Here is a 23,548-nt window from a genome sequence, read left to right on the forward strand (position 1 = left end):
TCTCAGTGTATATCAAAACCAAGCAACATAGATGAACATATTACCTAGACTGTTTTCAATTTCTCTGTGTTTCTTAAATTACAAGGTAAATTGGAGAGATTCTTCCTCTGGTGTTCTGGTTGTCTGGGTTTAATTTCTACTGGTAGAAATGGACATTTGATTATCTCTATCATTTTGCATCTGCAAACCTCAACAGCTACTGCATCCCAAATCCAAGGTCAGTGAAACAAATATCTCATTTCCATTTCAGATTAGATGTGTGATGATTTAAATGAGGAATAAGTAAAAATGTAACATGACATTACCTCCATGGACAACAATTCATAGAACTGCTTTATTTTGTATTCATTCTGATTGAGTCCAAACACACACATACAGCCATCTATTTATCCTCACGTATAAATAGATGAATATACACAGATATACATAAATACACATTTCTGATATGCATATTCATTTTGAAATCATGCTATGTCTTTGTAAAGGACTCTCCCTATTGGATGAGGGCACACCGCGATTTGAAAACACATACACAACACAGCTGAACAGTTGGAAGAATCCCTATTGATTTGCATGTACAGTAAAACCCACAAATCTTTCCATTTTTGATATCTTACAAAGAAACAGCTGTGGTTTATAGACCATAAATATACAGCAGCTGCATCTCAATAAACACACTGAAGAATATGATACAGTAAATTATGTAGATTGCAATAATTTCTTGCCCAGCAGCAAAAATAAAACCAAATAAAAATAATATTCTCCGATTCAAATGGAAAATATATTTGTATATCTTTATATATGTATTTATAATTTTATGTACACATTCTCAGGAGCACAACTATGAGAAAGAAAATAAATACAACAGCACAAGTGAAAAAAATATAAACGATAGGCCTACATGTAAATTTCCCAATAAGGCAATTAAAATGAACTCAAGAGCTAGACTGTACAAAATATTGCTGCTATGGTCTCCATCTGATGAACAACAGCAAACTGATTACAACTGGCCACTGCACATCATGAAAATGAACAGATTTCTATTTTACAATGTCTGACATTGATGTGTCCTCCCTTACACACAAACACACAAAGAAACATACCAACCAACTGAAGAAACTGTTTCTGAAGTTATATTTAAAAAAACAAATCAGTTTGTTGAACTTTAACTTAAGTCTTAGTCGAGAGTCCTAAGATGTCTGCCACAGAGAGACTACAGTAAACACTAACCCTACAATGACTGTGATTGACTTCACCAACACACACACTTGATAACCCTAAAATAAGTGCTGTCTAAATATCTGCCTGTGTGAGCAGAAAACTCCTAACAACTGAAAAGGTATGATAACGTGATGTCATGTTTATTTGGCCTCTATCACTAGTTCATCTTCAGGTCCTCTTTATATGTGCAAACAACATTCAACCCATTTACAAACTGCTGTGTCGCACCAAGTCATCACTGCAACGCACTGTGGTCATTCAAACATACAGATAACAGGTACGATACTGACTGCAAATACTATAGCTGATGCTCTACATCTACAAACATTTGAAATGTTCAGTCAATGGATTTCTTATTGTGAGGAGGTGAGGGCGACCAGATATAGCAAATGTCACTGATATGCTGATTATTCTTCCACCTAGAAAAAAAAGAGAAAATGTGAAATTTTACTGTTGCAAATGATTTGTGTGCATCTGTCCAAAAATAGGGCAACACTGGAAGACACTGTAATGATGTGAAGATTAGTGACTGACAATGTCTGCTGCCTTAGTGTTGTAATGAATGTCTTCTCTTTTGAAGGCAGTAGCCATAAGCCTCAGCAGTTTCCACAAGAGCTGTAGTGAAAAAAGTAGTAACACTGAATTTACACAACAAATGTGAAGTAAAATCAAACTGAGAAACTACTAACAAGCTGCAGTGATGAAATTATCAAAACAAAAATTAAAGTTCTTTGGATGTAAATTAAAAAAAAGTTAAAAGTACCAGTAACAGTAAAGATTAGAATAAACTACAAACAGACAAAATAAATTAAAGTTCACAGGAGTAAAACAGCTGAAGAAATGTTCAGAAATTTAAAAAAGTTGCAAAAAAACCCATCTGATATAAATTATTATGCTATGAAGTCAACAACTTCTAATCACTGTATATATTCACTAAATGAAATGATGACTTTTAATTCTTTCCTAGATAAACTTAACTGCATATTTTCACTACTGGAAATGTGAGGCTGACATATTGATTGGTCAAACAATGGTTATCACTGTAACTCCAGTTCTATGAGCACAAGCACAGCCCTCCAACACCACAGGCCTGACCACTCACTCCTCTGTGAGTGCACTGAAATCTGCATGTGGTGTACTGTGTGTAAAGCCAGTACTAAGGATGGTTGGTGGGCTTTTTCCTGATTGGTTGAAACCAGGACATGCAAGTTTCAGTAGAGTTGCGAAGTGGGAGGAGCTACCTCAGGAAGTCCTGGCTCCAGAAGTTAAAGTGACTCACAGTTGGAGCTCTTCCACGGCTGGGATGGACATGAAACTGTCCTGGCTGAATCATCAGTACAAAATATGAACAACTGTGTTAGAAAATATCAGATATCATATTCTTTGATAAAAAGTCAAAGGTACAAGTTAGTGTACATAGAAACGGTAAAATCAGAGGTTAAGTATGACTGGGCTAAAAATGACCTTACATGTGCTGCTAATGGCAGCGAGAAGCTAAAGATTATGGGGTCAACAAAGCTGACAACACAATCTACAGGTTAAATAAATTAATTTTCAGATTTTGGATCAATTCTGGGTAAAATTGAGCAACTATATGTTTTCTTCAACTGCAATGACACAGTGTTTTGAATTTGATACAGCTCTGTCATCTTTTTTGTGAGGCACCAGAGGCTCAACTAGTGAAAAATGTGAAAACTGTGAGTTTACAGTAGCCAGCAGCTTCCCTTTCACTTCACAACTCTATGTGCTGCTCTGCAGAGCGAGTGGAAAAGCCAGTTTAGAGCCTGTTGGAGGGCTGTGCTTGTGTGAAAAAGAACAGGTACTATTGTCTGTCATGTATGTCAAACATATAAGACTACAGCCTTATACGCACTATGTCACATACACATATTCATTAAATTGATATAGTTTCCATTTGTTAAGGGTGAAAGGCAGGGATGGTAGGAGATCAGTGATGTCATCACTGTCAGGATTTTTTTTTCCTCCTCTGGTATTCAGTCACTTTCTCCCTCGGTGTGTTCAGTTTCTGTATGCGTGTTTAAAATCCTGGTTCAGACAGAGATCCTGCTGCTACTGCTGAGGTCTGGACTTCAGACTGATGAGTCCTCTCCACTGAGACGTTCGCTCCTCTCTGCCGGAGAACACGGTTTACTATTGGAGACACACACAGTGAATGTATTAGTGCGCACAGCATACACACACTGATTTCCACAGGGTGTAAAATGTGTATCTTCTCATGCATTACTTGTTAATGACAGAGAAAATACTTAGATATTAATCAATGTGAATTTATAAAAGGAAGTGGAAGAAGGAAAACAGAACGGTAAAGCAAAGAGAAACCTCGTAAACACACTAAACACCCATGTGTACCTGAAAACAGGAAAGGTAAAGATATACAGCATTCATGTGTCACACAATTAAGTGACAACAGAGAGAGGGTTTTTACACAGCCCACAGTTTGTGTACCCTGTGGGCTACAGCAGTCTGACTGGAGTCTGCTCACATTAACCCCACATCTTATAAAGATTTAGTGGAATATCTTGGATCAACTGATGCTGTAACATAATGAGCCAGCATGAAATATTTTAATTGATCTGTATTTTCTACATTATTCTAATGCAGCTTTAAGTAAATCATGCATTTTAGCTCACTGGGCTGGACATGATTAATAACAGCAGAGAGGGAAATGTTTCAAAGAAGTGGCCCGCGGTGTGGGATTATTATAAACTGGTAAATGAAACATCCCATTCATTTATGGGTATCACATGTTTTTAAGTTTGGAAGACATTTTAAATGTATTTTTTAAAAACATGTTTTAACAAAACCCTGATTAGGACATCTCTAGTGTAATATGTCTTGTGTGAGGAGAAAATTAAAAACAAAATGAGTTGAGAAAAATCAGTGGTTGATGACTCCTTATCAGAGCATGGCTTACAGTGCAGTAAATGCTGCTACACTGAACAAAGAAGACAGGTAGCCTGCCAAGGACAATCTCATTTAAAACTTCTAATGGAAAACAGCCAGAGCCAAGTGAGGTAATTTCCATTTTGAGTTTTTATGACTTTAATCGTCTAACTTATCAGATTTACCGACCAGGCAGATAGCTCTGTCTGATGTGAGAACATTTGATTTATATTTCAACACTGAAAATAAACTCCTGACTCAAAACCGCTCCAAGTAAACTCAAAATATCAAAAGTACATGAATTCAATATATTATTCGATTTTTTAAAAACTCATCTACATTGCTTTACACTGAGGAAAGCAAACAGGACATGCTGGTGAGCATGCTCTGTAAAATGTGACTCCTCTGTAGGTTTAACGCACACAGTCTAGTTGTGAACATCTTGCGGCATGAGCTGTGGGAGTCTGGTGATGCATGAGTGTAATGACCTCCCACAGGCCGATGAAGAAACATGCTGTAGTAAACTCTGAGCAGGTTGTTGTTGGAGGGAACATAGGATGGCTGACTGTGGACTAAATGGTCATGCAGGCAGCCACTGACCATTTCCTCCCACATTTCAATGAGGAATGAATGCAGTAATGTGGGGGTGGGTTTCTGGACACAGACTGAGCCTATTCTTGGCGTTGCAATAGACTTTGGGACCTGAGAAACTTTGTCTACATTTACTGTAAAAACTTCTTACACAAGTTACAACTCATCCTTTTTTTATCACCGATGAACAATCACCACCAAACACGACATGATCTAGGACTGATTTTAGTCCTTGTCTAAGGGATTTCCCTTTACTGTATATTTTAATCTCACTTACTGTCTCTCTTTCCCAATCCCCATCTGGCAGGGCCTTAGACTCTGAGCCATAGTGTAGCGGAGAGTACACCCAGGTCCTGTCCTCTGGAGGCTGTTTTTACACACCCACCACAGCAGAGGGGGCCAGAGGGACAGAGGAAAGGCCAGATGCACAGAGACAAGCAGCAGGGGCAGGCAGGAGAGAAAGACACAGGAGATCACAGGAGAAGAGAGGACAAGACAGGAAATGAAAATTAGGGATGCATAAAGGAGGAAATGTTGCTGAGACACATCGGAAAGTGTGAATCTGACATACAGAGTAAATGTTAAAAGTCTTTAAAAGGATGTGCTAATCCTTTCAGCAGTTAGCAGATTTGAACATAGATGTAAATATTAGCAAATAACTGGCTGTACTGGTAAAGAGGAGTGCTGTTAATATGATGATGGATCTTACTGAATCATGTGTCTTAATGTTTTGCCCTGTTTGGGCTAGCTCCTGGGAGGCAAAGTGAAATGTACAGAGCGAGGGATGAGTCGCTGCATCAGCCAAACAGGGAGGATGAGGGGAGCGGGAATTAGGAGGTTGGAATGGGAAGAAAGCCAGGATGCCAGGACAGTCAGACACAGAAAGCATCCTCGGTCAAAGCAAAACACAAGAGCAGGATGTATTTTTTTTCCTTTCCAACAAACAAAAGTGCTCTTTCCATAGAGTCTCTGAAAGTTTCAGTTGGCTCCTTGTCACTGTAGGTACCAGCGCTTTAAGAGAGGGAAGCAAGCAGCTGCAGCACAGTATGTTGGCCATGGTGACGGAGGTGGTGTGGATTGGTGTCACACACACACACACACTCACACACTCACTCACTATACATAAATATATATACACACATCCACTCCAAGGTCAGCACACTGGCGTTAACACACTATCCACACGGGTGTAAAGAGGGATAAGGTGGGCTGTCAGTGAGTGAGGAAACAAATTTAAAAGGTGATCAAGGTGATTCAAGAGTAAAAGAAAGACAGACAAATAAGAGCCTTCCTGTCTTTTGTTTATCCACCTCCCGTGCTTCATTGTCTCCACTATGGGGAGTGTAGGCATTTTTTTTTTTAGTTTCAACGCAATCACAAAAACACCTGCAGTGGATAAATCACGCACATCATGACAAGCTGCAGCTCCTCGGATAAACTCCAAAATCTTGTTTCCTCTCAACACTGTCATCAAGCAACGTACACAGGACTAATCTATCCTAACGCCAGGACAGCGGCCACTTATCCTACAAGCTCACTTCTCACTTACTGGCCAACTGGACTGGCACTTCCTCCTCCTTTGTCGGAGAGGAGAGACCACCCAGGTCCTCCCATCAGGAAACTGACAACAACAGGGGAACATATCACATGAGACAAACAAAAAGAAATATGACAAATAGAGATGAGGGACAGAGGACTGATGAAAGGTGAAATAACACAATGTAAAAAGGGAAACATGCTGAGGTGAAAATGGAAAAGATTGTTCTGGACGTGTGTAACCCAGCAGAGATACACTGGATGAGTCAGTGGTGACAGATAGATTCTCAAGTCTGGTAGCCGCTCTGCTTTCACCCCCCCACCCCCTTCCACACAACTCGCTACCATCACACCACTTTCATTACACCTTGTGACGACAATCACAGGACTGAGAAAGAGGGAGAGGTGGAGGAAAGATTCAGGACTGGATGGAAGAGGGGAAGGTGAGAACTATTTAAGAGATCATGTCGAGTGAGAGAAAAGAGCAGAGGAGGAAAGAGAGCAGACAAAAGGAGAAAAACAATCAGATGTGGTACAGAGGTGAAGGAGAACAGAGCAGGAATCATGAAAAGTGAATGTGGAGGCTGTTGATAGTGGCTGAATAATTCAGACAGGAGCCACTCTGAGGTTCCTGTGAAGTGACCACACAGACACATGCCTGTCTCTTGAGCAATCCCTCCAATCTCACAGCTAAATGATGTTCTGTGTTTTCCCCAAGGAGCAACACGATCTCAAATGCTGCCATCTCTTGTATCAAAATTTCCTGCCGCTCTCTTCCACACTGGCTGTATAATTTAAAGGCTTAAAAAACACTGTCCTTTAACATCAACTGGTTGTACCTGCTGTTTGTTTGTACACTGAACAGAGGCCGATGGGAGAATAATTTTGTGTTGTATAAAAATGTACGCTCTCAGACAAATGCAAGTTGCAAGGACTGAAATCTGATTTATTTTGATTCTCTATTGCCATCAAAGTCCACTGAGGACATATTATTCATTATACAACTAAACTCAGTCTTCAGTGAGTGTTTGCAGTGCTGGTGTAATTTTCTCTCAGCTGCAATAGACTTTATGTATAAGCAGCACTTACGCCAGCAATGGATTTTTGTCTGAGAAAATATTTCCACTCCTCCACAATACACAATGATAAAGATTTTAACAAGCTAAGAAATTGTTACTGATCGCTGAAACTCCTGAAAAATAAGAAAAAATTTCAGTAACACAGGAGCGATAACAATGAAATTTATGTCCAGTGGCTCTTGCTGTTCTCTCTGAGTGGTGTGAACCGACACCTGAAGCATTTATCAACGGAAAAAGCGGGCTGAGTGATCGTGTCGAAACCTGATTTGTGTGGGATGTCATAGAGGAGAAGTGATGACGATGGCAGAGGCAGCAGAAACAGACAGGGAGCGTAAAGGATGATCAAATGACGAGTCAGCTGACTGAGCTGCTAAATGACCAAACGGAGTAAGATGGTTGAGATGCTGACAGTTTAAATGTACCTGTCCATAACCCATATACAACATATGTGTGACGGTCACAGTTGGGTTTGGATATTTGAGAGTGCGTTAACTGCAGACTCCCTAGAGGCCACTTGTGACCGCACTGTCTGTGGCGTGTTTCTGTGTAGTTACACTTCGGGACGTGCACAGTGTAACATCGCCTCACGCAGCACTACAGACCCCCTGCTGCTGTGCACAGAGAGAGTATCTCCTCCTTTTGAAGCATGAACTGGGCAGAAGCCAGAGCCCGTTAGCTGAGAGGGCTGTTAAATAACTGAGAGAGCTTGCTGACTAACCTGTTGGCCATTAGGAATTTCTCATGCCACATTAGAGGGTGTTTGATTCCTGATAGGGGACACCCAGTAGGAGAGTAGCCAGGTGGGAACATTTCTATCTGTAACTGTGATCAGTGGCTTCACTCTCCATGCTCCACCTGACGCTCATACATTCATTTATAGCTGTGCTTTTGGGCACATTTACACCTGCCAGCACAACACTATCTGATGGTAGTCGGTTGATTTTAGTAGGATTCTCCTGTGGACTGAACACACGCAAACTGCAAAAGCTTTAGCTGTTATTTCCACAAATGTGAGTGTGTCTGAGGCTTTGTTGAAGATCATATTAGACAGGAACAGCAAAGTGATGGTGCACATGCTATTATCACTTTGCAAACACTCCAAACCAGAGTGCACACTGCAATACATTGTTTAAAGGAATAATTTGACACTTGCTTTCTTGCTGAGAGTTGGATGAGAAGGTCGATACCGCTCTCATGTCTCTACAGCAAATATGAAGCCACAGCCAGCAGTTAGCTTAACTTAGCATAAAGACTGGAAGTAGTTATTGATCTTCTCGCTTAACTCCCAGCAAGAAGCATATTTAAGCGTATTACCCAAAATGTCAAACATGTCCTTTAACTGAATGCACCACACACGTCAAGCAGTAACAGCACACGCTTATATTCCCATACCAGCCTGAGTCTCCACCTGCTTTTTGTGGTCCTTGTGTCAACGCCTCTGTAGGAGAGCATCATACAGCTCAGTCCAGTGTCTATATAACCATTAATACATTGATCCTGATCCTGGGATGATCTGATGGCTAAATAAAAATATGAAACTCAAAAAGATGAGAAGTGACAAGGGCTAGTCATAGTCTGAGACGAGTTTACTTTCATCTTCACAGGAACAATTTCTAAAAGCATCTGAAAGTATATAAATGTGTGAACATGTGTGAGGACACGTGTGGAAGGGGTTTTACTTACAAAGTAGATATCTGTGATTGGCACGTCATCGTCGTCATCAACTGAAGCCTGGCTGGTGCAGCCTGAACCTGACACCTGACTGGCCCTGTCCGCCTCCACCATCACCAACTTGGGACTGGATGGGGCTTCCTCGGCTGCCCCGGGAGAGGAGGGAGCAACTTGGGCAGCAGAGGATGCGGCTGCTTCAGGTATTGACGAACAGCTGGAGGGTGCTGCGGCAGCGGCATCAGGAGCCTCGGCACTGGCTACTTCCTGAACCTCCCTGTGGAAAAGGTGAAAAGGTGTGGGACTGTTGAAGGTCTGACGCTTTGGGCTGCCCCTAAGATAAAACTGAGACAACTGATGATTCCTGATGATTTCTGGAGTTATACATATGATTTCTACATAGGTTTATGGAAGTTTATTCATGGTGGACAACAGAGATAATTATATTTTTGGAAAGTGTAGGTCACACTGAATCTAAAAATCAGTGTATCATGTCTGTGCATTCAGTCTGAACTGAATTAAGAAAAAGGAATATGACTTTTGAGTGTAGATGCAACTGTATGCAAATGGTTTTGAAGTATCTTTATTGCCTCCATGAGCTGTGCATTGCAGCCAATGCTGCTGCACCTGTCCCTTTTGCCTAGCGCAGTGTCCTTGCGCCTTTCCCTCAGGTGCACCGCCCCCCGCCCTTCAATTCTCCCATGCACCCTGAAGGAAACCTGTTTTGTTTTTAATAAAAATATGACAAAAACTCATTATAACAAAGGGTCCACGTAGTTTAGGAACAAAAAAAAACAACCTGGTGACACACACACAGCAGTTGCAGACATTAAGAGCCTTTAATTGGGGCACTTGTCAAAAGCCACTTTTCCTGCAGCAGGCCTCAGAAACAGGACTAAGCTATTAGAGTAAGCCGGCTCTGACTAAAATTCAACAGCTATGTGTGTGTGCGTGCGTGGGTGTTTGTGGTTTAGCTGCTTAAGCTCAAAGATTTGCCAGCTGGCTGTGTGTTGCCACAATCCTTCATTGTTCCTGGCCAGATCATCAACTATTAGGAAGGATTTAGTCACATCCACATTGCTTTCTCAGCTTCTGTGTTTAGGTTAACTCCACCAGAGGAAAAGCCCGTCTGCTGGCTGCTGAGGCAAAAAGGCCGAGTTGGCATCTCAAAGAGGGAACTGATTGGCTGAATAAATGGGGGGTGGGGTGGTGGTGGTGGTGGTGGTGGTAGTTGCCATGCAGAAAGTCTCTTCCATCCCATCTCTCATTTCTGCTGGATATATCTTTATAAAACTGTACATATATCTTTGTCTCTCTGTATATTAGACTCCCCATCTTTCATTGCTGATGCTGTCTTTGATTTTTTTCTCTTTTGCAACTCTTTGTTTCCTCAGATTGACTGTTTTTCTCTAACTCCCAGTCTCTCTTCACACCGCACTTTTTTCTACAACCAATCAATTGTCCCATTCCCTTTTCTCTGCTTCATCTCACCTCTCCAACCAGCTCCACAGCTGCAGGTGAGTTGAGTCAGATCGCTCAGATGGTTAATCTAGTCGCCTGTCGCTATCTCAGCTGCTCTCTCCGCCCACCTCCCTCCTCCCTGCCAGCTCCTTCCAGACCCCCAGGCCATATGTCTAGCCACTGCTTTCTGAGCATCAGACCCAATTATTCAGTTGGCTTCCCCCAGCAACCACACCCTGATCCTCGCTGACCTAACCCCAGCTGAAATGGAAGCCACACTGCCATTGCATTGCATCAACTCTGTTACAGTACTGTCCAGAATGTATTTCATATAATTTACACATGATGTTGTGTTTTTAAAGTTTTTCTTTTTCTGATGCAGTTTCAATTTCATATAAGACGAAAACTGGTAAATGTGTAGTAATAAAAACAGTTAAAATATGCAAAGTGTTGGGTCATCTGGGCTTTATGGGGGCAGCCTCAGGCCTGCAGGCTTCCTGCCCCACTACCCTACTTCTACTGGCTGGTTCCCCCATGTCACAGTCTCCTTCAGCCCCTTGTTTGCCCCCCCACCCCACAAAAAAACAACATGCACACACTACACAAATTAAAATGCATGTGCACTCTCTCATAACCTCATTACTGGGTGCTTGTCCCATGCAGTGCCTGCAGCATTTATCTGGAGACCCCAGAGCTTAATAAACAATTGGGTCAAGCTGCTTCCAGTGTTCATCTGTGTGCCATGTTAAAACCTGTGTGTGTGTGTGTGTGTGTGAGAGAGAGAGAGAGAGACAGGTGAGGTGTGCTAATCTAACAGCTGGCTGAGTGCAGGTGAGACAAGGGCAGCAGGTTATTTATATTGCTGCATCAAACTGAGTCATATTGATGATTGGGGTCATGGAGGACTCACGGCACTCTACAGCTTACCTGCTCTCTATCAGGGTCACGTCTAACCAGAGTCTATGTTATGGTTTGGGTTAGTTTGTCTTTGTGTTGTGTTCTTTCTCTCTGTTCCCCCTTCCCTTTTTTCTGTTTGGTTGCAGAGCTGGTGTGTTGCTAGGGGTGTGGCTGTCTCCTCCTGCTGGCTGATTACACACACCTGTTTCCACTCCGCTCGTTCTCCCTTCGCCTTCTTAAGCCCGGCCTTCACCCCAGTCCTTTGCCAGAGTATTCCTTGCTGTATCCTGTGTGCAAGCTCTCAGCGCTACCTGCGTTTGGATTCTCCTGTTCTCTGTGGCTACCTGTGTTCTCCAGTGGCAGCGTTTTCTGTTCCTCGTGTCTTCAGTACTTTCTATAGTCAGCCAGTCGCCTGCCACGCTGCCTGCCTATTGTTCCTGTGTTTTCATCAGTGCCTTATTAAAGAGCCATCTGTTGGTACTTACCTGTGTGTGTTCTCTGCATTGGGGTCCTATACTAGAGTTCATAACAGTCTATGACAGAGCTGTTGTCACTGGTTAAGGTGAAATGAGTACAGAGCTGTTTGTGTCACTTGCTGACATTATGGAAAGCTGCAGTGTTTGAGACAAAGCTAAATATGATGAAATTCTTTTATATTTTTTTTCTTGTGAAATAGATAGATACTTTCACATCTTCAGTTTTAGAAAAATCCAACAAATGTAACAATTGTGACTCCAAAAGTCACATTTGAACTGTTCAAAAGTCTTACCATGTGAAGGTCATAACCTGTGACAAAGGGTTTTGACTGGTAATTCCATAAAAGCATAAAACATAGTTCACACTGTGCAATGCTAATACACTGGGGTAATAAGGCAGAGCATCAAGACTTCACTGATGATGTTGTCAGGTGTTACTGCCCACAGCTGACAGTCAATTAGTCACTGACTCCATGATTTCATAGTTTATGTTGGGAATGTTTCATTAAACCTAGTGATATTTTGAATACATAGGTTACAGTTGTGTATTTATGACTACATGGCATGTTGGACCATAGAACGGGGAGGTTATTACATTGTTGGGAAACTATATCTTCTCTGCAGAGAGTTTTTTGTTGTGTTGTTGTTTTATGTACCTGGTTTCAGGTGAAGGCTGGGGAACAGAGATGGTGGGTTCACTGTCATGTCTCTTCAACTCCACCTCCACTGTGATGGTCTGCTGATCCTCCTCACGCACACGCAGCTCCTCCTGGGTTCTGAACACAAACAAACACACGTGAAAAAATACACAGAGCCACATCTTAGCGACAGGAAGAATGGGTCTACTCATGAACACAACGACCGACAGGCTGACCTCCCACCACACCCTGCAATGTGTAATGCTGTGAAAGCATGAAGCTGGTGAAGCTCAAAACATTCTAAAAACAGCAGTTAATCCTGTTTAAAAAGGTTTATGAAGACAGAGTAACATTCATGGTCCTGACTCACCTCCCGTCGTGGCTGAGAGACTGGGTGTGCCTCCTGGAGACAGAGGACACAGTGTCAGTACAAGCTGCATTTGAGAACTGCAGCAGCTAGCTAACATGCAGCATATTAGGTGTGGCTCTTAAAACATTTACATGAGTAACCACTGATGCAATTATGTGAATTTTCTCTGTTAAATTCGTGACTTTAGGATTTTAGGCAGATTAACCCAACAACAGAGCGATGAGCTACTGTGGAAACGAGACCTATCAACACAAAATTGCTTTGGGAGCAACGGGGCTCAGATTGATTGTACATCGTTCACACTGGTCCTGAACACAGGTACACCGCAGGGTTGTGTGCACAGCCCAGCCCTCTTCACGCTGTTCTCACATGACTGTCTCGCCATTCACTCCACAAACATGGTTGTGAAGTTTGCGGACGACACCACCGTGATGGATCTCATATCGGACAATGATGAGACCCACTACAGAGAGGAGATCCAGCACCTGACACAATGGTGCTCAGCCAACAACCTCGTCCTGAACACCAGCAAGACCAAGGAGGTCATTGTGGATTACAGGAGTTCCAGGAAGACAGAACACGCTCCTCTTCTCATACACAGGGAGGCGGTGGAGCGTGTGGATAACATCAAGTTTCTGGGTATCCATATCACATCTGATCTGACTTGGTCTCTGAACACATCCCACCTGGTGAAGAAAGCCCAACAAAGGCTCTTCTTCCTCGGGAGGTTGAAACAGGTGGGACTCTCCTCTCGGGCCGCTCGCAAACGTCTACAGAGCCACAATAGAGAGCATCCTCTGTCTCAGTGTGACAGTGTGGTACGGCAGCTGCACGGCACAGGACAGAAAGGACTTGACCCAGGTGAGCAGCACAAGGGATTGCAGGATGTCCCAGATCTGGCCTCAATATACACTGACTGGGTCCAGAAGGAGGTTAGATGTATTGCTGCAAATCCCACCCACCCGGGCAACGGACTGTTTGTACCACTTCCTTCCAGAAGATGGTACAGAAACATAAAACACACACACACCACTCCCCTCCTGTAGACACACACACACAGACCACTGGACCCCTGCAGGCACACACACACACTCACTCAGGCCACTGTGCTGCACTTTCTTACATTCCTCTGCTGCTAGCCACTGCACATATTATTTTATCTTATTTTATTATCTTTTACAAATATGTGTAGTGTGTCTATAGTGTGTTTATAGTTGGTTTTTCTGTTTCTGTTTGTGTATCTTAAAGTATTGACTTGACTTCTCTTGACTTGACTTGTGTCTTCTTCAAAGCCAAAAGCTACCAACAAAATTTTGTTATGTGCAAGCATAATGACAATAAAGAATTCTTGATTCTTGACTGAAATGGTTCCAGTGTTTTTACCTGTAGCGGGGGTGCTCTGCTGTGTCAGATGGGGATCTCTCAGGGATAGACAGAGAAGTAGTAGAAGACAGAGTTGTGGCGATTGATGCTGTGGTGGCTTCTTCAAATGATGGAGGAGTACATGGAAGAAGATCTGGTCGCCCTGGAGGAGACCAAACAAACAAAGGTTATTATTTATCTTTTGAGAAAGTTGGTGTCTGTTAATTTTATTTCCTTGAGTACTTTGTCTCTTATGTCTTCTGAAGTGCTGTTATGCTTGTGTAGCCTTTTGTTTCCCATGGCAACAGCTACAGTATAAGCATGCATGACCAAGAGCTGGAAAGATCAGAAGTGTTACAGTTTTCAAAAGAAGTCATGTGGACAGAATCTGCACTTTTTCTGAATGTGAACTCTACTATATTTTACTCTGAGATGCAGTGAACTGTACAGAGACAAACAGCTAGGTTCTTTGAGAGTCCAAACTCTCTAAACACAGATCCCCCACAGTGACTGTGGATGGTAAAATCTGAATCCGTGATTGGCCTCTGTTCCTATCATCCATGTCTGGTTATCTCACTGTATTGTAACACTGTGTTATTTACCCTCATCCTCCAGTGTTGGGAAGCTGCGAGCTCCTCTCAGGTCGTAGATGTTCTCGTCCCTCTCAGAGGGCAGCTGGCTGGCTGACCAGGCTGCGCCAGGACCAGCGCACTTAGGCACCATCAACGATACACGACCCTTCTTGGATGGAGATGACTTCAGAGCTGAGAGACAAAACGCATTCACACATTAGCTTGGGGAAAACACATGTGATGTAGTATGTCGTGCTGTCAGACGGAAAGGTCTACTCTGATTAAACCTTTTCTCCAGCGAGACCCTTCTCTAGCAGATGTTTGTTGGAGCTCATTCTGGGGTATGTAGGAAATCAGTTTTTTTTGCAGTGAATTTTTTGCTTGTGTGAAAATCCTTATAAAGTGATGCAAAAGGAAGCTGCACAAGGATCAGACTGATGTAGCTCTCTCACATGACACAAAGCAGCACCTAATAAGGCAGTTAGCTACTGTCTCTGATCTTCCTGTCAAACCTCAGCAGTAAAAGAGACAAAAGTCTGGCATCTGATATTTGCGTCTGTGGCTCTTCCCACACAGCTCTGTTTGACTATGTAAGGCAGTGTCTAGATGTAAATTTAACTCACAGGAACTCTTCTTGAAAACCGTGCTGCTCATGAACTTGAAGAACCTATCGGCATAGAAGCCGGGCCGGTGGACTGATACAGTGTCCTGAGGAGAGACAGAAACAGAGAGATTAATGAAGTGGTGCATGGATAAAACGATCAAACCAGTGCTTACAGTAGATTAACTGTCTATTAGTCCCTTAATGTCCCATTTCAGTAATTACTTTCTCTGGGTCAACCCAACAGATAACAACACACACAAAAAGACAAATGACAGACAGAAACACCGTCAGACGAAGCTACAGACACGTCTCTTCATTATTTATGTTGCAGCAGACGGGAGATCACACTGCCGGCAGACTGACAGATGACACTTGGTGTTTGGTTCAGACTGAAAGAGGAAGGGAGGGATGGAGGACAAGAAATGAAGCCTCTCCTCCCTACACGGTTATTATTAGCTTTGTGCTTCAGCATCACTGCAGTTCACTATGAGTAACATCTCTGAAGACATTCACATAACTGAGCAAACTGTATGTAACACAGAGGGGAGTGTGGAGTATCCACCATCATCATCAGCAGCAGTAGTGATGCACAGGAGGTTGTTGGGGGGGGTCACTTGCTCTCCCACACATATCTTGAGTATGAGTGTGTCTCAGAATGGGAGGGAGGAGTGAGTAAGTTGGAGAGGGAGTCTGGGTGGAGGGAATGATATGGTTGATTCTGTCCTGAGAGCAGATTGGTGATGATGTACTAAAAGTGGATGAAGAGATGTGAGGTGCTTTGGAGCTGAGGGATCTGGAGGTGATTGAGCAGAGAGACTAAGAGCTCTCATTCCATCCCTGAGTGTAGACAGTGTCAAACAATGTACGTACAAAAATCTAATTTGTTGGCATTGTCAGTGTGTGAAAGCTTGGAAGAAATAAATATAACAAATAAGGTTGGGGTAGGTTGGTGTTTTATATCATACTCCACAGAAACCCTGAACCTCTCTTGCAAGGATCATACTTCTCTAGTTCAAGAGATTTTTCTGCCACCATTTTGCTTACTTGCTTTGACAGCTTTAGCTACAGTTATTCAAGTGTCCCCTCGTGTTTTCTGCTGTAAATCATGCAGTCTCACTTGAGTCACTAAGTGATATATTATACCAAATTCCCGCTGAGATCAGACCTGGCAGCACACAAAAGGAAATGCTGTGTGTAGGCTGGTCAGAGCTGCCAATCTTCATAGCACTGGTCTTGTTTGTTTATGGAAATAAACGTATGTCTCTAAATTACTGTGCTCACAATTTGTTTAGATTAAAATAGTCCATGTTGCACACACTTTTAAATCAAATAAAATAGTAAAACTGTAGGTGAGTGTACAATTGATTCTGCTTCACACAACACTGTGTTTCTCTTTGTTGCTTCAATAAAGGCTGCCTCTTCCTGAAGGTGATTTATTGCGTGCAAAGCTCAGTAATGGCTAATCTTCATGACAATGACAGAAAACAATGAGGATGAACTTATATGGAGTACACAGCAATATTAAAATATTTGGTCTATAAAAGACAGCTGTGGCTGTAGATGATAGGCATATAATTAAAATTTGAGTAATCCATAGCTCTGCCTAAAGCTGCCTTAAAATAAGCTCTGATGCACACAGACACACAGTGACTTCTTCAACAACTGTGTGAGGAGAGAGAGAAGGTGGAGCGACTGGACCAGAGGAATATTCACAGGTTTGCAAGGTGAAAGACAGTGAGGTGGACAGATGAGATAGGAGATGAGATGTCAGAGATGAAAATCCACACAGACACACTCCTTCTCCAAACCAGTAAAGTTTGCCAGACTTGAAACTAATAAAAGTCCTTATACACACAAAGATCTGAAACCAAATGGGGCTAAATGCAACTGCTGCTCCTCTGTGTACTGTCCCAGAGGAGGGCCAGACATGTCGTGAATAATGTCTGAATAATATGATAATAAAACATAAAATAATATTCACAGAGTTGAGGCAAAAAGACTTCTGTTACCTGATAAGACAAGAGTTAATATGTTTTTGCTGACCTTTTCTCCATATAATACTGGCTGGCTGTGTACAGAACTATTACAAACTCACCCCATCATGAACCAAAGCCTTCCACGTGTGCTCCAGTTTCTTGATTAGCCTGCAGAAGCAAAGATGAGCACAGTTTAACAAAGTGATGGTAAACATGTCTTATATATTAGGGTCATGGGCAAATAAATTTAAGCAACTTGCTTGTGGGCTGTGAACCTTAAATGTGCTGCCTGATGTGATTATGGTGTTTCAGTGTGTGCATAAAAATATGTCTGCTGCAGTTAAAGGTACAGAATGTGGCCTCCATCTCATGTCATACTGTAGGACATAAAACTGAGTGTCTGTAATCACGTGGTTACTGCGATGATCACCTGTAGGACTGCAGGATGTCGATGATTCCAATGTAGAGAAGAAGTCTCTCTCCCTTTCCATTGACAGCTGGGATACCGCCCATCCTTTAATGAGAAGGAAAAATAAAACGCTAATGTTAAGTTTATCAGTCACAGCAGACCTGAGTAGAACAAAAATGAGCTGCTTCAGCTGTGGTCTATGAATTGATAAGAGATCCCGTGAGTCATTCATCTATCTGTCTATATCTGATCATCAAAACCAGAGCTCAGATACTCAGGCAGGTTTTCACCAGATTCCACACAGTGATGATTACCAGTGTGCTGGAGATTGTTTTTACACCTTTGAGTGGTATCAAAACACTACTATTATTCACTTTTAACTAAATTCTTTAAGCCAGTGTGTCCCACATTTTGTTGTTGGGACCCTCAGTAACATGTGACAGTACAATATGATATCATAATACACAAATTATTAAACAACATTTATTTAAAAATGAATTTTTGTTTATTAGAAATGCATTGCTACATTTATACTAAATGGATTCTTAGCTTACAGTGAGCAATGTTTAATGTAGTCTTATTAAGAAACTGACATCTTTTGAATGCATTTAATATGTAATATTAAATTAAATTTCTGCAGTGCCAATTTGTATTTGGATGCAACTGTTATACACTAACCACTTCTTTCAGACAACGTCAAGTAAAAGCTGTGCAGGAAAAAGAGGTCTTTTATTATGAAGCAGCTATGGGAAGTGTTCAACATTTCTGACATTTAAAGCATTATTTTGAAAACATTTTCCTGCTCAGGTTCATTTCTGCCTTCCTAAAAGATCTTTCTCCAACAACTCATTGTCCTGTTAAGCAAACATCATATTCAGGGTCCTGCGGCGCTCAATTCTTGATCCAGTCCTTTTGTCACTTTAAGTGTTCGCCTTTGACCAGATAATCCATAATCTCATAACCACACAGTGTCCCTCTGCACTGTGAAGCTGCTGATACTCAGCTCTACTGCATCCTCTAAACTGCTGACAGAAAATCTGATACAATTTGATTTGGCCTCCACACTGAGATGTGGTTTTTAACGGGAATCTGACATATGACAATCTGGTTGTAAAGTCTGTGCATTTCTATTTCTTTCAACTGAAATGCAAACTCAGAATTAAGGAGTTTCTATGAAATTTTCTTCATACCTACCACAGAAAAATTCTGTCTTAATTTTATAGCTAGCAGGTTTTGCAGGGAGCTGTACTGCTGAACTTTTAATCCACACTGAACCCAAGCACAGTTGGAGATCCTCTGGCTTGACACTACAGACTGTTGATGGGCAAATCTTGGGCAAGTTTGTTATCAAGGTCGCTTAAATATGGGGGACCCTGCTTCAGTATCACCTTTGAAAACTTTTATAAAAATTTCATAGTTTCCATTCAGCAATATAGCTTCATTTTATGTTTGGTAATTTTTCACTTTTTTGACAAAATGTCCTGTAAAAAAAAAAAGAAAAAGAAAGTGTGCTCTCTTACACTAAAAATTACAGATTCTCTGACTGAATATTAAAATGCCTACAAATGTTAATTGTTTGCTTCTGAAATACTGTGTGGGAGTTGCAGCACTAAAAGCAGTTGAGTAAGTTCCAACCAAAAAAGGTTTATCATTGTTAATTGGTTTTCCTCTGTGTTTATTATTATCAATATGTGCCAGAAGTCACATTTATCACCGAGCTCTACTGCCAACATCCTCTTGTCTCTCTGGCTAAACTCACGTGTCATCAGTGTCGATGGACCCTCCGCAGGCTGCTCCTCCCTGGATGGACTCCATGGCTGTGGAGTACAGGGCCTTCTGCTGGGCCACGGGCCTCTTCTCATCGCTGCCGCCCTGGGAGCCCTCCATCTGCCTCTCCCTCTCTGCCTGGTCCATGTTGTGAACCCCGAGCAGCAGGCTGTAGTCCATAATCTTAAAGCTTTCCAACACCTGAGCAGAGGACACATACAGACAGGTGTAAGTGTGCAGTGATTGACAGACGTGTGCATGAACCTGGATGAAAGCTTTTATCTAGAGTGCATAACAGCGTCAGCACCAGAGGGGCCAGAAGACGTCAGCACCATACACATAAACAATGTATAAGAGAGCAAGTGTGGATGCATACACTCTCCCCTAAGCACAGGCCCTATAAATGTAAACGTGAGGTGGTGATTTACAAGGGGAGGCCTGCAACAGGCCAGACACCTTGTTAAACCTCTTGCTCATAAAAAAAACTCTAATTTATAGTGAGGGATCCTGGGAATGCCAAACACTATCATAAATAGCCTTTTCTCTCTCTGCCTGCTTCTCTCCCATCCATGATCGTCTTTTATTGACCAGGGCACCATCAGTATCCTGGCTTTTCCAACTCTGCTCCATTTCCTTTTGCAGGCTTTACTCTATGTCTCTTTATCTATCTCTTTCTCTCTGGGACACTACATTATGGCACCACTTTAATCCTCCCTCCTACCCTCCCTCTCACTGTTACTGCCTAGAATCTACTCCCTCTCTCTGGAGACTCTTGATCCGTCAGAATCAGCAAACCACACTCGCCATCCTGTCATGTCTCTCTCTGGCCTATCTCAACAGAAAAATGTAGATGGAGCGAGTGAAGGGTCTTTGTATTCTCTCCCGTTTTCCTCTCCCTTCCCCTTTCTTACCAGGCAGTCTCTCTGTAGGGTCTTGACTAACGCGTTGTAAGTGTCCTGGTCCAGCATCAGTCCATCCTGCAAGTCTTGCATGAAGTCCAGGTCTTTGAAAGTGGGCCTGGCCTTCTCCCTCTCCTTCTTGGACGCTCGCCTCTTGTAGGTGGAGCCCTTCAGGTCATACTTGAGGTGCATGCGAACTACGCGTGGAAGGACGTTGTTCATCACCACCACGCGGATGTTTTTCCCGCCTGACTGGACACAGTAGAGGCCAAAAAACTTGGGCAGCAAAGTGCGAGGGTTCTGATTCAAGTTCTGGAGGAGTCCAAGAAGAGAGGGAGAAAACAAAAGATCATTGAAGGTCTCATAAACTGGTTGCTGTGCTTTGAAAGGATGTTGAGGAAAGGACTATACATTGGGGGGGTGATTTAAATGTTGACTGGGACACCACACAATCTATTATCACATTTTACAAGAGAGAAAGATGTGCCATAGAAATTGTTCTTGACACTTTGCTGGATCTGAGAGGCTGAGATTTTGATAATTAATGTATGTGGGAAAATGAAAATGGAAAAACAGTACAACACAATACCGAGGAACTAAAGTTAACTACATAAAAGAGGCATTATTCAATTCATGGGATCAGGGATAAAAAATACATGAGCAGTAGGATAGGTGATACAGTACGTGTTCTGCAAACAGTGATGTATTAACAATACACGATTCTCAGTGTACACACACTTTGGCTACAGTCACACATTTGTCATCTGATCACACCAGAGTGCATTACATAACAGAGAACGAACACAAATAAAGATTTTTCTCCCTGTGCTTTGATGCATGAAAGTGGACAGACTAAAACTGTGATTACAATTCTGCCTAGTCTGGTTATAATCAAGCCACAGTAGAAGCAGCCACAATAAAGAGACGGATGGAGGATTAAGAAATGGGGAGTTAGCATAACCACCCTGTGTTCAACTCAATTTGAAATAAGGAGGTTTTATTTCAGCCTCATGGAACATAACCTTTAAAAACATCTATATTTACAGCCTCCTTTTCTATTTCTCTCAGATCATACACTGGACAAATTCAACTTTTCAGCTCTAATCTGAGCACAGACAGACCTTTTTTACTTTCATAACAAGTAAGCAGTAGTAGTTACTGTAGATCTCATTTGCCTTGTCAGCTTTAACCTTGTGAATCACCTTCTCCTTCAGAGATATAGAACTCATTTTCCCCAGGTTGAAGAATTAATCTTTAAACCCATATTAGCAACACAAATCATCCAAGTTCATAATCCAGGGCCCACTTAAATATTCTTTTAGCTTGTTTGTTATCATCTATATTGGTTAACGTGTGCGATTAGCATGACGATAATTGTTAATCGTAACAAATTTAACATAGACAAGTATTTTAAGTACTTAGAGAAGTACCATTTTTGCTATTTTTAACATGACTCCAACTTTATTCCACACAGGCTCTCCATCACCAATCTATGCTAAATATTTCAGTGGTCAATCCACACAAATGAGGTTAGTCGGGCTGTGTGCTCAGTTAAAAACCTGCTTTGACCTTGGGACCTGAGCCAGCTCAGTCCCATTAGAGAAATGAGAGCAGAGAGGAAAAGAGAGAGTCATATAGTGATAACGCACAACAGCCAGCAGTACAAGTAACTACAAGAGGAGGAAGAAAGAGGAGGGGCAGAGGAGAAGAGAGGGATAAATGTGGAAGTGTAGCTAAAAGGCTCAGTACTTGAGGATGACCTTCAGCTGAGAGATGCTGGTAGAGAGAGCAACAAAATGATCCAGAGAAAGAGAGTGAGAGAGAGAGAGAGAGAGAAAGAGCATTGTCTGCCGTCAGCCACACACGACCCTTCTGTCAATGTTAAGAGGGCAGAACAGTGACGAGCCAACAACACAGACACGTGAGGGGAGAGAGGAGAGAGGGATGTGGAACAAATATGAGCATGAAGGGAAGCAGGGGAGAGAGTGGATTAAAAGACGGGGCAGAGTGAGAGATAAAAGAAAATAAATTACACCGGAGAGTGTCGCAGCGGCAGGGAGAGTGATAAGACATTAAAATGTGAGAGAGGATGGAAAGACCAGGCATAGAATAGATGGGGAAAATACACAGAAGGAAAAGAGTCGGTTACATCACTGTATGCTGCCCAGAGCGAGACTCCTCTGCCTGCCCACTACCATCAGCCAGTCAGCTGTGGAAGACGTGGAGCTCCACCAATGACTGCCTGCATGTTGTCTGTGTGTTATCTGTTTTTCCAGTTACTTTATTTTATTAATCACATCTCGAGGTCTGTGAGTCTATATATTTGTGTCTGTCTACGCTATGTTTTTGCGCTTTTCAGTCAGTCTTGTTTCCTTGTTACACCCGCTCTGATCTCAGGCTGTATGCATCCTACATGAGCCTGAATCTCTCTACTTTCATTACGCCTCTTTCTCGTACCAATTACACCTGCGAAAAAGCTTCGGAGCACAACCAAAATGATGGAAAAGGTCACGGCAAATGAGCTGAGCCTTTAATGTCCCTAAATGTTTAAATGAATTCCTGCAGTGGTCTTTGGCCACGGCTGGCGGCGCATGAATAAACACAAGGCTGAGGGGGCCGTGAACCTGGAGGCTGGATTGGTAGCATGGACATACATGGAGCTGTTGCTGGTTGACTTCGTTCAGAATGAGCCTGCAGACTTTAGAGGAAGTGGGGTGAATAGGAGGGGAGGATACTGTTGGTGCAAAGTCATGCTCTGTTAGGCTTAAGTACAGTACATCCGGCTACTGAAATACACTGGCCAGTCTCTTATGAAACCCGCATGGCCCGAGGTTTCAGTTGGAGATGATAGAGCTGTTATGTCTGCTTTATATGAAAAGGATGTCACGCTTGGAAGAGAGATTTCCAGGCTTACATAAACCTGAGATCTGAAAAATATGACTCAAAATAAGAACATAAGGGGAAGTTGGCATTTAAATTAAAGTCTGAGTGTCGTGTGTGTGTGTGCAGTGGCCTCTTCAGACCAAGATATATGAATACTGACAGGCTCCTCCACCTCTTGTACAGTGTGCATCAATCTGTGTTCACACATGTTCATGTCTCTTGATAACTGGATAGT

At 42.3% G+C, this 23,548-nt stretch overlaps 1 protein-coding gene and 1 long non-coding RNA gene across 2 annotated transcripts; one reads left to right on the forward strand and one right to left on the reverse strand.

Moving 5' to 3' along the window:
- Positions 1 to 306: 306 nt before the first annotated feature.
- LOC108894377 (phosphatidylinositol 4-phosphate 5-kinase type-1 gamma) lies at positions 307 to 21,659 on the reverse strand. Its single transcript, XM_051068211.1, has 13 exons — positions 21,561 to 21,659; positions 20,443 to 20,835; positions 19,524 to 19,732; positions 17,786 to 17,869; positions 17,475 to 17,523; positions 15,399 to 15,483; positions 14,806 to 14,967; positions 14,225 to 14,366; positions 12,842 to 12,874; positions 12,490 to 12,609; positions 9,015 to 9,276; positions 4,994 to 5,083; positions 307 to 3,372 (listed from the first exon to the last, which is right to left on the reverse strand). The coding sequence occupies exons 1-13, from the start codon at positions 21,657 to 21,659 to the stop codon at positions 3,370 to 3,372; spliced, it is 1,731 nt and encodes a 576-aa protein (XP_050924168.1). The 3' UTR covers positions 307 to 3,369.
- LOC127140240 (uncharacterized) lies at positions 9,291 to 11,841 on the forward strand. The gene is made up of 2 exons (XR_007810695.1): positions 9,291 to 10,516; positions 11,504 to 11,841. It is a non-coding gene; the product is annotated as an uncharacterized LOC127140240 (long non-coding RNA).
- Positions 21,660 to 23,548: the final 1,889 nt, after the last annotated feature.

This window comes from Lates calcarifer, unplaced genomic scaffold (genome assembly GCF_001640805.2).
Source record: "Lates calcarifer isolate ASB-BC8 unplaced genomic scaffold, TLL_Latcal_v3 _unitig_323_quiver_1651, whole genome shotgun sequence".
NCBI classification, from domain to species: Eukaryota; Metazoa; Chordata; class Actinopteri; family Centropomidae; genus Lates; species Lates calcarifer.

Coding starts and splice junctions, on each gene's coding strand:
- LOC108894377 (XM_051068211.1), bottom strand. CDS start 21,659: ATGAGTTCTATATCTCTGAAGGAGAAGGTGATTCACAAGGTTAAAGCT. Junction 17,870..19,523: donor TCCATCGACACTGATGACAC/GTGAGTTTAGCC, acceptor TTCTCATTAAAG/GATGGGCGGTATCCCAGCTG. Junction 5,084..9,014: donor CAATCACAGATATCTACTTT/GTAAGTAAAACC, acceptor GTGTAAAAACAG/CCTCCAGAGGACAGGACCTG.